Source organism: Haliaeetus albicilla, chromosome 4, assembly GCF_947461875.1.
Source record: "Haliaeetus albicilla chromosome 4, bHalAlb1.1, whole genome shotgun sequence".
NCBI classification, from domain to species: domain Eukaryota; kingdom Metazoa; phylum Chordata; class Aves; order Accipitriformes; family Accipitridae; genus Haliaeetus; species Haliaeetus albicilla.
The window spans coordinates 21,637,312-21,652,461 of record NC_091486.1 but is presented as its reverse complement, the minus strand read 5'-3'; the positions used below and the strand labels follow the sequence as shown (position 1 = coordinate 21,652,461).

Here is a 15,150-nt window from a genome sequence, read left to right as displayed (position 1 = left end):
TCTGACTAGCTAAACTGATATAGCCAGTTAAATTGTCTGACACGTTTCTTCTAACACAGACATCCTTTGGTGAAATATTAAAGACGCACAAACATACAAATTGGTACACTGAAAAAAGAAAACATTTTTAGTATTACTGTTTCTTACTTTTCACCAAATTTGCTCAAGTTGGCCAAGCAGATAAGCTGTTTCACTTGCTGTACTTAGGATGTTATCCTTCCCTTGTCTAACAGGGCACTGTGCAAGGGCTCAGAAGACTTGTTCTCTTCCTGGCACTTCCAGACTTCTGCTGGACACCCTGTTCTAACTTCCACCACTCTCTGCCTTTGTTTTCCTCTCTGTAGAAAACAGGGAGTAAACAACAGTCTCCCTGTAAAGCATCAATAAGAGCTACAACAGCACTTGGTAATATCAGTATGTCTTCAGTAAAACAAAAAAAAAAGACAAGTGCCATTGTTTTGATTGAAATGGAGTTGATGGAAAGGAAATGGTTTTGTTTTAAGAAACACATTGGGCCCATATAGCCCTGACACTGGTCATTTACTTAAATAAGGCAGGGATCAAAGACTTGAATAATTTTTACCTTTAATTTTAGAGAATTGAGTTTTTCCTCCCTTAGATGTTCTCTTAACATCTCTCGGTGAAGCCTCTCCTGCTCCATTGCAAACTCTCCAAGCGTGTATTGGCGTACACTGTTGTGGCGAGTAGACATTCCCAGTGTGCTTCCCCCTTGGCTGGGAACACTGGTGAAGCCTTGCCTTCTTGTGAAGTAATACACAGTAACACAGTTAAAATGCACATTTTTTGTTCTCTTCCGCTTCTCCCTCTTCAGGATTGAAGAAGCTAGAACAGATGCAGATTACAGTATGAATGATAACTTGGAGTCATACAGCAAATCCATCACTTGTGTAGTTCCATTTACCTTAACAATACCTGACGATGTACACACTGAAGTTCCAAGGTGTGTAGTCTAAATGAGGAGATAACCTTAGAAATATTTACCATATATGCAAACTTAGAAGCCATTACAAACTGCTATAATCATGAGCACTATTGTCTGCTTTGGAACAGAAATTCTTGGCCAGGACAGTTGTGTTTTCCCATAGCGGTATAAAAACGTTTTGTCCTTTTACCAAGGAAGCCAAGAAATTCCAGCAAAAGGAACTTCTTTCACAGTGTCACCTCAAAGACAGCGACTTGCTCCTCTTCAAACCCCTGCAAACAAAACAACGTTGCATGTGACAGCAGTGAGGAGAACAGTGGACCCAGTCCCTCACAGGTCTATACAAACTGTTACTATTCTGTCAGCAAGGCTTAGCTGTAGAGATCTGTAACTACATATTTAAAACACTGGATCACATTGGCAGAAGAGATTCCTATCTCTTATAATCTAAAATGTGAGAAATTAGTGTTAGAAAAACTATAAAGGCAATGTTTTTAGTGTTTCAGCCTGTCTCAGAAATGCATACCATCATCATCACCACAGAATAATATAGGAATAATGCTGATTAACAATCAGATCCACTTCCTTTTTGTTTACCTTCATCCTTCTTTCTGCTGCCTTCCACTGAATACACGTGTGTGTATATAGTCTTAATGTGTCAAATTTTGACAAAAAATTAAATCTAGTTTTTCTAATTCTTTTCTGATCTCATGCTCAGTTTTTCTTATAAACATACGCAGTATCATATGAAATGGATTTGTTTAAAAACAAATGCCAAATTTTAACTGTTAAATATGGTTCTTTTTTCTACAGACATTTAGTAACGCCTTCCAAAGATACTGATCTATTGTTTCTCACCGGTAACAGTGGTGAGCCTTTACAGAAAAAATGAAAGAGACACAAACGTTAGAGAAAGATAAGAGACACTCCTTAGGTTTTACGATGAGCAGCCTGATTTATTTGATTTATTGCAAAATGGCAAAAGGATGTTGAGAAGGTAGATAGTAAGTCACTGCTTTGCAGTTTACAGGCAACAATTGGGCAGGTGTGAATGAGAGACCTAACTGCCAGAATTCAGGCAGTAAAATGATTTAAAAGGTGCCTGACCACCCTTGAAAGACTTGGAACCATTCTATAAAAGCAATAACAGCAACATGATGTTCACTGCTAATCTAAAATTGCACCACCTCTAGAGGTTGGAAGCACTTGGCCTTCAGCCTTGGTTTCGTAACAGGTCCGGTTTATTGTCACAGTTAAAACATAGTTCATTCTCTAATACTATTATGTAGTGAAATGTTAATCACCACAAATGTAAAAACCCCAAACTTTTACATGAAGTGATTCAGTCCAAAAAATAGCATATTCTACCTAACTATATGGAAACCAAGTATATTAGAAAATATAGTCCTGTAACCAAATTACAGACAGTATGCCCTACTGACATAATCATAAAACTATTTGGGACTCAGTAAAACATTGAAATATTATTATTTTTCCTAAATACGGATAAGCAGCTAAAAGCATGGCTTATTATACAAGTAACATGCACTTCTACAGATATGCTGCAGGTATGTTAGATTATAAATACAAAATAGGTAAATAAACTCAGGCCCTATATTCACTTACATGCTCTCAGTGAAAGGTGTTCCAAAAAAGGTATACGATGTAACACAGAGGAATCAAAAGACAAATTCTGTTACATTAGGCATGTTTAAACTTACAACCAAGTTTAAGCAAATCTCCTATCAACAAAGCCTGTCAAAAATATTTATAGCAAGCTTTTAGTGGGGGAAGATGGTTATTTTGTTAGAAGAGACTAGTTGATAGGGGTGTGTCAATTTTGCATGATTAATTGAATATTGGTTTAATGTACTATTCTTTTTCATATATGCCACAGTTTCAAAACAAAACTATAATAAAAGCAAATTTTTAGAGTTTGGAAGACAGGCTAATTTTGATATTGTGATATTCTCATTCAATTTAGCATGAAAGCAAATACTCAGTCAGAACCTTCACTGCCTATACGCTCTTACACACAGGAAAGTTCATATTAAAACAATCCCGCTTCTGTTGAAGGAGGTATCTAAAGCATTCTCGGATGTATCCAATTTCTGATATAACAGTATTGATGTTATTTGGATCTCAGCTGGATCTTGGCTCTATTTCGGAAGAAATATTGACAGCTACTGAAGGGCAAGCAGCTTTTTTACCAAGTAAAAGAACCAGCCACAAATGGAATGAGAGATAAAGCTACAGTAAAATATTAAAGGAAAGGAAAAATAGAAGGTTAATCTTATTAAAAAAAAAAAAAAAGCTTCATGAGGAAATAGACGATAATTGTGCCTGTAAATCACACAAGCTAGCAAATGCCTCTGAATCCTTACCTGTAAACTTCTGTATCTACCACATAAGGTCTACATTGATAGTAATTTGGTACAGACCTTAGCCATGGAACTCCTGACATGGCTGCTTACTGGCAGGAATACCAAATGCTGCAGTAAAAGTGCTTCCATTTTTTTTAAGACTGTCAGTCTCTTCACAGAAGACATACTACTTTCATACTACTTTCTATACATAATCAACCTTAAGCTTTATTCACACACTACCCACTAACATTAATAATGTAAGATTGTAGTTATCATGAGCTGTCTTAAAGAACCCATTAATGCATTTCTTCTTCTGCATAAGAACTTTTTTATAGTTCTTAACACTTTTAGTAATTAAATTGTCAATGCCACACCATCAAAGTTGTTTGTTTGGGTTTTTTAATATATCACTGACAAAAACTGTATTAAAATAGAATTAAGCTGAACTTCAAGAAAATGCTGGCATACTGTAACTGCACCACCACCAGCACTATAAACCCAGCACTACACAACTGTACTGAAGACAGCGTGAGAGCTGACATGCATTTGTTCTAAATGTCATTAAAGTTCATGGTTTTATTTATTAACATTATAGTTCTGAGTCAGACAAATTATATGATAATCTATGTAAGTAAACAAGCATGTAAACATTCAGAGCCCTCAGATGACACCGGATTACTTTTTTCTGAAACACATCCTGCCTTTTGGGTTTGCTTCTGTCTCACCCAAGAGCTCATTAACGGGAAGAGCTAAGGCTCCGTGAATAACTCTATAGTCATCTCTTCTATGTTACTGCTAGGAAGTAGCCAGAATATATTCATATTTATGAGAACGTTGCTTACAAGAACAGATCAGGCAGGAACTGCAAAAGATTACAGGATTTTATTTGATTACCCAAAAGCATAGATGAGAAATGTCAGTGAGGGGACTGGAGAATTGCAACCAAGGACACGAAAGGAAGCACAGTCAGCACCGCAAAGGCACTATGTTCTTGCTCTACTATACTTTCTAAAATCTCTGAGCACAGGCCTGCCTTAATGTGACCTCAGAAAAAATTATTATTAGATATTGAATGGAAATGTTGAACATTTTCCAACATCAGGGACAAAGTGCTCTACAACTCATTCAGTCCTTTTGCTTCAAGCCAAGCAGAACTCAGATTCTCAGATCATCTTATCAAGAGTCAGAGGCATATGTTATTTTGCATGCACTGTGCCTTAAATAGTACGTTCAAATCAGTTGTAATTACTGCTAAGGACACTGCTTAACTCAAGACAGAGCAGAAGAACATACAACATACAAATTTATTGATATATCACAAAGTATGAACGTATGCCCAGACAAAATTTACTGACATTAATCAATTAGTAAGCTCCTTTCAGAGTGAGGAACACAGATTGTGCAAGGCTTGCATGCCTCTCTGGAGCCAGTTTCAAAGGTTTTGCAGGGAAGCAAAAGCTCATAACCTAAAAATTTATCCACAGAGAGTGTAAATACCACACTTTTCCAGAAGAGATCTAGTAACGGCTTCCTTGCTTGCCCAGTCTCAAAAAAGTATTTACATGCCATCTGCCCGTGTAACAAGTGATATCAGTGGATGCCACTATCATCTGTTCTGCGCAAAAAGGGTGATACTGACTCCAGGCAGTCTGCTAGGCAGAGATGTGGTTTTTTACCAGCTGCTGGACACACGCTGTCAACAGGAGCTAGAAGGTGGTTTTTGAAAATGAACACCACCATCTTGGGTCTAGCAGTTCATGGCGAGCGAGGATGCCAGAGGGAATAGGAATATTCATCATCACCTAAAACTGCCCTGTGGATCACACATGATCTTTAACACATTTATATACTACAAGTCTGATATATTCCATCGAAGGCAAAAAATACTCCATTCTCATGTATTTAAAAAATTAATATAATATTTAGTTCCATGTTTCAAGACTATATGGAATTAAGTATTTTTGACAGATGCATAAGTACTGTAATGCATAAAATGTATCAATTATCAGGAGGGAAGGATGATACTGTTAAGCACATAATTATCACGACAGAACTATCTCTCAGAAAAGGTCACTATATCTGAAGAAGGTCTTCAGACATAGATGTCTTCAAACAGGACTGTTAGAATTCCTCCTCTGAAATAACATCAACTGCCAAAATTTGGGGTTTTGGCATTTGACGTTTGAGTGGCTCAGTTTCTGGGTTTAGCAGAACAGAGCCCAAATTAATAATGTGCTGGCAACTGGCCTGCCTCCTCAGGGACTCAAGTCAGGTCCTGTAGCCTTAGCAGCTCCTTGCCATGCAAAAGCAGCTGCTGCAGATTCAGGGCTGTATCTGGACGCAGCACAGCCCCACCTGTGCAGCTCTCAACCCGAGCTAACATCCACAGCACAGGTCATCTGTGCCAGACCGCTTATGGCAAAACCAGCAATTGTCTGTAAACAAAATTCCTAAAGTTGAGGCCAAAAGAATTAAAGGAAAACTTTGAACAGCAAAAAATTGTTTAACCCAAGCATGGTTAACCCATCCTGGAAACACAACCTGCTCTTTGTGTTTACCCTTTTGCTATTTTTTGTTCATGATGTGCCCACACACATGCACAGTAGGATGCATTTATTCATCTTTTCCTCAGTTATTAACTTCTCTCCCTCACAGCAAATTCTGTTTATCCACAGCAGTTATAATTTATTTCATGACCACATATGATATTTCTGCCATTTTTCTTTACACACAATTCCTGGCTTATGCACTTCTCTGGCTATTGAACACACAAGGAATCTCTACGGTTTCCAAAATTTAACAACGTCCGCATGGCAAGCCAGAGACCTGCAGAATAGTGCAATGCCTAAATGCTATGTATCAAGTTTTTTTTATTATAGCCCTTCAGTTTTCAATATTTCAGTAAGGTCCCTTTTCAGTCATTGACTAGTACAGAATAGAGATGATTGTTTGGCAGTCATTCAAGAAATTAAGATTTCAGCAATTTATTCATAAGGCTGCACACTGAGATGAAACAAACTTTGTCTAATTCAAGACAACCTTTTTCTACACGACCACCACCACCCCCCGCCCCGGACCCCTCCAAATTACACAGATTAAGGTTTGACTCTAAGGCTGTGTTACCCAGCCTGTGGTTTACAAGACATGGGAAGATCAACTGTCGTAAGATTAAAAATAGAATAAACACACGAACATCATTCTGGGTGTTCCCATAGGTAGTAAATTATACACATAGTTGAGGACCATCTCCTACACTGGGACACTAAGTCATAACTTTTATTACCATCGTTTTTATTAAAATGGTTGCAATTTAAATTGGTAACATTTTACCTATCAAAACAAAAAGTACAATTTTTATCGCCCAGTGGCTAACAGTAATGGCATACAAGATGTTTACAAGAAAGACAAGTGTTCCTCAGATTTCTTTCTAAAGCTTATAGGTACTTGATCAAGTGCATTAAATGATTTTTCCGGACACGGTGTGTCCTGTATGTCTGCATGAAACAGGAGGCCCCACTAATTCATTTTTCAAAGATACTCTAAAAATAAAACTTTAAAGTCAGAACTGAAGAAAGTATCAACGTAAAAAAAAAAAAAACAAACCAGCTATCATGGAAATAACAGTAGCCTTAAAAAATAAAACTGTTCTGTAAAATAGCTCCCATGGCTGCTGTTCTTTCTTGCGTAGGCTGCTGCATCACACAGATCTCTGTCACAATGACAATTAATGGGCGAAGGGCAAATATTACAAATAGTGGCTTGACAATAAAACCTCCCTATCAGATTTATCCTGGCTAAATTATGTTGTACAAAGCATTGATCTGTGCTGGAATTCTGTCACCAAACAAACATAGCAAGTGAGGAAATACTTTCTGGGTCTGGAGAAAGACTCCTCAATGAAGAAGGTAAGAAAAATGAGAGCCATTCAAGTCACGTGAGGTTGGAAAACAAAGAAAGGCCTTTGTTCATCAACAGTTAATAAAAGGGAATAAAGCATTTTCTACGGCAGAAAAGGTTAAACATATGTCTACAGGAATGTGCAACTAGACAAGGGTGAAGAAAGATGTAGCAATACAGATTTGTAACAAAACAGGGCCAATATTTTTGTAAAATATTTTAATGTAACTAGAACACTATGGTTAGAGCCTGTCTCCTTAGTGTTGTAGTTATATGGAAGAAAAGCACCAAGTCCTGCTGCTAAATTAGTTTCAAATAACGGTTGCCATCACCTTATTCCTACCAACAGGATCATAATTATAAGAATTTTTTTGCACTTACCTTCTGTATTGCAAATAAAGTTTCTTCTTCATTTTATGTATTATTGGGAGACTAAATTTTATTACTAGCTCATTTTCCACAGCTTATTCAAAGCTATGTATTGGCAGCTCTCTAACTTCTGAATTTGTGCGCCCTTCTTTCCTCTCCCTACCCCACACCAGGGTATTTTCAAAGCACGGGAGTGGAAAGCTAGAAGCAGAGGAGATTCCCACTGAGCTCTGCACGCGGGGGTGAGCTGTTTATCCGCTAGCCCTTCCCGCCCACGGGAACCAACCAAGCTAGGAAGACCCCAGCCCAGAGGCGCGTCGGGGGAAGACAGTGGCCGGTGCCACCTGCACCCACCATCCCCAGCCACTGCCTCCTCCCACAACTGGTATAAAGTTCAGAAGCTACTTCTGGTGCCCCTTACTTCTCCACCTCAAGCTGTGTTTTCTGCTCTCTCTCCTGAGAATAACCGTATTTATCTATTTGTGAATTTGTGAAAAATGAAAGATACAAACCCTGCAACTCTTTCCGCATTTGAAAAATTCAGGTTTTATAGTAGTTATTCATAACATATTTCTTATGTCTTGGTAACAGATGTCATCATAGGCCCGTCCAACTCCCAAATCCCAAGAAAAGTAATTTTCCAAAGGGGAAAAATAAACGTTTACAGTAGAAGTTCAGTGTCCCCTTATGAGAATCATCCAAGTCTCATTTGTATATGAATAAATTATAACTGATGAAATAGGTAAGCAACAGCAATGATGTGCTGGCAGACTGAAACAAAGTTTTCCTGAATTACTCTCACATACATATAATGGACTATACAGCTGCACTTTTTGATCACCTTTGAACATCCTCATTCTCCTCTCTGGGCAGTGGAGCTACAGCATGTGAAACCTGTGAACGACAGAGCATTTCCTTCTGCGCATTTAGCAGCCAAATCAGAATCCAACCCCCCCACCTGGAAAGAGATCCTGCTGCTGCTATATTCGTCTATGAAATACAGAGCCTGCTTCCTAATTTTACAAAATCCTGATAGGAATGACATTTTAAGCCCATCATGTTTTTCAAACATTTTTTACTGAGAAAAGTGGTAGTTCTTTGATTACGAAACATAAATGATCTCAGTTCTGGCTGAACTCCAAGACATAAGCACTTTCTTCTGCTGTCTCAGCTATTCTCCTGATGTCAAAGACACATTAAAATAAATGTGAACCATATGGCTACCCAGCAGATTACTAGCACTCTTGCATCAATGAGGAAAAAGCAATTCATTGTCACCAGCGCAGAAATATCCTAGGCACATGAAAATTTCAAAAGGCTGGAAAAAACGTGTATGAAGCAGCCTTTTGGATTAAAGCTCTCTTAGACCAGAGGAAATGCTGCTTTTCTTATACTCTACTACCCATTTGTCTGCTTTTTACATACTCTTAGTGTCATATAAACCACTATGGCAGGAAGGATTAACACCATTCTCCACCTGCTCCGTGACTTTCCCACGCAGTGTTTCATCAAGTCTAAAACTACAGAACAGCAAAGCCTAATCCATCACGGTAATCCAGGTCAGAACACCCCTTATAAAAGCCTGCTCGCTTTGCAGTCTTCATAGAAAACAGGAACTTGGGAAAAGATTATATTCCAGAAACTGCTTCTACCTCTGCCTCCTACCTCACTTTCTACCCCACTGCCTCCCAAAAGATATTTTTCTAGGAGTCTCCATACACTAAATTTACAAACTTTAAACACTTAATGATGAAACATTTTTCCTACATGCTGGAAATCCACACCAAGAGGAAATGCTGTGACATAAAATATACCCTCCCAAAGAAACGTGAGCTTCAGGGCAGGGGGGTATTTTCTAAAATTAATTTGAACCTGCAAGTCTTGAAGGGAACTGCATACTCAGAAAGGCGTAAATTGAGTAGTGCAAATTGGACAGGACAGGGACAAAGCTGTGGAACAGCAACACCTACCTTGGTAGCATTTCACTGCTTCATCCTTCTGGTACCTTCCTCTTGGGTAAAGCCAAAGCTAAATTCACCTCACAGGAAGGGCTTGATGGGAATGCTTGCCTAATGCTAGATTTATTTATGTCACATGAAAAGGTTTTTGAAAAATACTAGCTCACAGACAAATTTGACATGAATAGGAGAAGTTTTTCATTTGTACTTTAGCTAAGCATTTTACCTCACTGTCAGAGTTTTGTCTGAAATCTCACAGAAATGTTAAATTCTTGGGATGCATGCTAAAAGCTGGATTTTTACTGCTAAAATTTCAGTGAAAGCTTTAAGTTTACTTCCTCAGCACCCTCTATCTCCAGAACGCTTTTCTGTGACATTCATCATACTAGTCCAGTTTCTCCATTCTGCAAATATCATCAGCCTGCGGGAAGAAGTGGAGACAGCTAACTGCTCTCTGCCTCACCATTTACTCTAAATGCCAGCTGCTGTTTTGTAGATGATTATTTCTGACCTTGGCCCCACCTTTGACCAGTGTGATGAGGAAAGACGCAACCACGGATCCTTGCAGGAACACCCATGCATAACAATTGTATTTGCTGAACTCTCCTAAGACACTACAGGCAATCCTTTGTCCCATCTTATGGGTGACTTCTGCGAACAGCCATTTGATACAAATACAACTACTCATTCAGCTGTCTGTGACTTTGCATTTGCAAAAATATTCTGTGTATGTGTCATAAACATCTTCAACAAAAAAAAATTTGTTTACATGTTATCTAAGCCAACAAAACCATCATGTAAGGAAAAACCTGTGCCTCTGTATAGTATATGAAATGCATTAATTTATAGGAGAGAACTTCTCAAAAATATAGAATTAGTTGCACAAATCCTTCTAAAAACCAGAGGGAGCCTGCCTCCTAACCCTTCTTTACATTTTTTTTAAAAACTCCCTCTACAACAGTTGCTATTCCAGATGAAAGACAGCAAGCAAGATCCTGTCATGGCAAACCCTGCTCTGTCATTCTGTATGAGTATTTGAGCAAAGACATTGCACTACATTTCACTGAATTTCTTTGCATTTCTTGGTTTTTACTGCCCAGGTGAGCCGACTTACTTTAAAATCAAAACCAAGAATCTCTCACTCTGTTTGCATTTCATAATGTAAGTCAACAAATAAGGGTAAGAATATATTCCTCATTAACAAGGAAATTCCAAGCAAGCCTGGTTGCAGGCAATATAAATAATTGCAAGATACCCCGAAAAAAGAGTGCCTTCATTTATCTACACCTTCTAAGTATTTTCCCATAATAAGCCAGCATCACCACTTCTAACTCATTTAGATTTTATCATTAACCAGCAATTAAAAATGCAGCTTAAGCTCAACGCTCAGGTAATGCCTTGTGCTATTGACCTTACACCAAATAAAACTTTATCCTTCACATAAAGGTAATTTAAGAGAAGCCAGACCTTCCTAAAGATTTGATACCTTCTTCCAAGTCCTGCATGGCCACATAGATGAGGCAATCTCAATATGTTAGCACCTCTAGAATACTCAAAAAGTACTTTAAGGGTATACTGAAAGAAGTGCAATGGCAATGTATTTTTATTTTCAAATTTGTCATTATCTTTAACAGTAAAATGAAAAGACGGCAAGAGCATTTAGAGACCAAAGGGTTTTCTCAGAACCCTTACTGACCAGCCACATTTGTAATGAACCTAAGGCATCCAATACTCTTAAAGATAGTACCCTAATTAGTAGAATGACAGGACCTATGATTATGGCTGGCTGCAGGATAACCTTGCTAATGACAGTGATAATGTTAATGGCAAGATACAGATAACTGATGGAAGCTATCAGCTAGACTCTGCGATGGTTCTACCTCCTTTTGGTGAAGATCACCTTATCAGATGAGCTGGTGCTGGATATTTCACCTGCCTCTGCAAGTGAAGAAGAGGAGCCTCTGCAATAAAGGCATTACTCTGAAAGCTCCAGCTACACTACACTGAAGCTGAAATGGCAGAGGAAAGCAGCAGCTCCTCTAAGTGTGTTTCTTAAGAGATGCATCTGTGATTAATGTGGTATGGGGATTTTTTTATCAGCACCAATCTGCAAAAGACAGGACTTGATGAGGTCTTCCCAGGTCTTTCAATTGCATGCAATTCTGCAACTTAAATTGAGATATTTTTCTTCATCAGAAAAATAGATCAAGCATTTAGGGGCAGGTACCTCCACACGGCAGGAAGAATCCCCCACACCTGAGCTGGAGCGTGGAACCCAGCATCCCTCAGCACCCACAATCACAGGAACTGTCAGGGCATTTTACTGACATCCTGAATGGCAATTCCAAAGACAGTTTGCTGTGGAGCTGATGAAACACAGCAGCGCGGTGCCCTAGCTCAACAGGGCAATTTAAAGGAGCTGAAATGGCACTGGGTGTGCTCCTGCCCTGTATTCCATGTGCCTCTAAGGAAATAGGGGAACAAATGCTCTTAGTCCTGACTAATAATGTCAATGCATGCTTGGACTGCTACTTGAAGATGAACATCCCTCTTTCTGATATGGAGGAAGGGCCATGAAATGGGACAGGTACGTGGACTGGTTAGTAATATGCTTTGGCATCCATTAAGGTAAATCTGTGGTGTGACTAATGGCCTGCTGAATCAAACTGGAATGACCTCAATAGACTGAAAAAAGAAAGTAAAAAAGACGGTAGGGATTCTATCTGCCAGTGGTAATGAAGGCACTCCATCACCATTTGATAAGAGATTTAAAAATGTGCAGATATATACACATATACCCGACCAAGAAAATACTACATTTATTTATTTTTTGGTTATGAACCTGGTAACAGTTGTCTATGCTTTATGGACTGTAATTTCATTTCCTGACTCAGGAAAAGATGTCTGTAACTTAGGCTAGGGGTTTTGTTGGTTTTGTTGTTGTTGCTGTCTTGATTTGTTTAAATGGCTATATTGTTAAAGAAACTCTGTACCTCTCCCTGTGTAGTAGTCACAATGGATAGCACTTAGGGACGACGTCTCAGTCATGTATTTTCTGCCATCACACTACAGGGTTAATTGTTGAGATCAAAGCTATCTTCTCGTGGTTTTGCCCCACCTGAATGATCCACAGCAGCTGTGTGCCTCATTTAGCTGGCAGGTTAAACTGACCTTTAAGGGTAATGGAGCAAGATAGCTGAAAGGTTCTTGTTTATCTGACCCAATACATGTTGTTTCAAGGGTTGTGTAAATACTGAGATGCATCAGCTATTCCAGATAGATTTATATGCAAACTGCCTGCTTGCTGAAGCACTGAAAGAGTTGTAGCTACAAGAGATTAAAAAATAATCTCTGTCAGGTCAATTAGATAGAAAAAATAAGACTTAGAGGGCCACATGAGGCTTTTTTTAAAAGCTCAGTTAAAGAACTAACATACAGATCTTGGTGTTGACTACAGGTCACCCACAACCCCCATATTTCCAGTCAGTAAAAGAGAGTTTATACTGAACTTCAGATTTACTTACATGAACACAGACTGGAAGGAAGACCGTACACTGGATCTGAAAGTGTCTCACAAAAGAGAAAAGAAAATGGCACAAAGTGTCACGAAATGGCTTAGAAAGATAACCTCCACCAAGGAGGTACTCAGGCACGTAACAGAGGCAAAGAATCTGGCCAGCCTTTCTTCTGCACAGGCTCTTTTCAGTCTGTTTACTGAAAAAGTCCCACAGAACTCTTCCTTTCCACATGTCCTTAAAAGTATGGATTCAAATATTCAACATAGGAAAGCTCTTATCTTTTATTCTGTGAGATGAATGTGTTTAAAAAGTGAACAAAACACATTTCAACGTACACTGTTAACAGTTTCACTATTGTACAACACATCTGCACATAGTTTTCAAGTGAGCGTCACTTAGCTGTGTAAGACACCTGTACTCATGACATAGGAACATGGGCAATTTCCACATATTCTGCTTTGACAAGACAGGGCCAAGTACTTCAGTAGGATCAGTTCATTTTTTATCACTTCCTAGAACTCAGAATATGCTTTTTCAAATAATATTGTTTAAAAAAAATCTAGATGTTTAAAAAAAAAAAAAAAGTAAGTACATGCAAAGAAAAGTGCTCCTGCCCTGAAGAGCATCCAGCATCACACACACAACTGATGTCAACCAATACACACCAAAAGGAAAACAAATCCTGTGCATATAAGAATTTGACCAATTGTCCAATTAAAACATTCTTTCCAGAATCAAAGCACATGAAGACTCAAGAAAATGTGAGAAGAATAGAACAAAATAAAAATCCAATCTCAACAAAAAAACTTTTTTCTAGAGGTAGTCATTTATCAAGTTAAAAACATCTTTCAGCATTTGTCAACTATCTTTACTCCTTTTATTTTAAATATAAACATGATTAATTTTTATTGCAAACACATATTAACTTTTACTATCATACATCATCACTAAGACTCAGCTTTTTAGTGCAGAGTTACTCTTATATATAGCAGATATGCCTAAGGCTAGCTAAGTGATTTTTCTAACACTGCTCAATTGGTAGATGTTGATTGTGTAAACATATAACTGATATGCTTTAATATTAAGAAAGAAGAAGAAGGTGCAAAATCTCACTTGCAGCATTTTAACAGTAAATTAACAAAATCTGACTTCCCCATCAGGTGTAAGATGGAGCATTCTTGGTAAAGTTACAAAATAATGATGCACACTGGAAGAGGGTCTGGATGCAAGATGCAAGTAATTAGGTAGGGATAAACCCACCTTTCCATTCTATGCTTCGTCTGAGCATCAACATCCTCTGTTTTCTTACCAATAAAAAATTATCACCTTTATCAAGCTCCTGAAAGTACGCTGCATTACAGTAAGAGCAAAGCAGAATGTGAGACACTGAAAGATGCCATGTTCCAGTGGCACAGAAACTAGTCACCAAGAGTCTTTTCCTTGAGGACCTTGAGATCTGCCTATTCAGCTGTTGCACCAAGGCCACCTGTTCAATTCTTTTCTTCCCAAACCAGCCCTATATAATACTGGGATTATTCTGAATTGATTTCTTGGAATTTAGGTCGCTGCATTTATATTAAAGACAATACTTATTAAACAGTAGTATCAATTCACATACAAACAATTTACTCTATTTCCAGATCGCCAACTGATATATAGATGTATTTTTAAAAAAAATGTAGTATGTACAATTTCTATGTATGTGTGTGCGTGCGAGTATGTGCACAGATAAACATTTATTACTCTGGCCACAAACATCTCAGTTATATGGATCATTAATCATAACACTGAAATGCTGTAGTTTCCCTTACAGATTTTATTCAAAACTAAATTATTTATTGTGTCATCTACAACCAAAACTTATTGTTACATGCATGTATTACAGCTTCCAAGTTTCTCCCCTGAATTACGAGCCTTCTTTGTATTATCTGTGTATTCACAATAAAATTGCTGTCTTCTATGTGGGTGGCAATGACTGATGTAAAAGGACTGCTTTCAGTCTATGATGAATAATCATCCAAGTCCTTAAACAGATGCGAAAGTTAAAAGATCAGCATGCAGATAATATTGTCACCAAGCTATTTCTTAATACTACCAAA

General features: G+C 38.1%; 1 protein-coding gene across 9 annotated transcripts in view; it reads right to left on the bottom strand.

Annotated features, from left to right (window-relative positions):
* CSRNP3 (cysteine and serine rich nuclear protein 3) overlaps positions 1 to 15,150 on the bottom strand; it is a 110,496-nt gene that overhangs the window by 18,634 nt on the left and 76,712 nt on the right. For all 9 annotated transcript variants that reach the window (XR_011324315.1, XR_011324316.1, XM_069781282.1 and 6 more), the window contains one exon: positions 584 to 843. Coding sequence is in view for 7 of the 9 variants with exons in the window: in XM_069781282.1 (XP_069637383.1) it covers positions 584 to 843 (260 nt within the window). In the remaining 2 variants the exon portion in view is untranslated. The remainder of the gene's footprint in view (positions 1 to 583; positions 844 to 15,150) is intronic.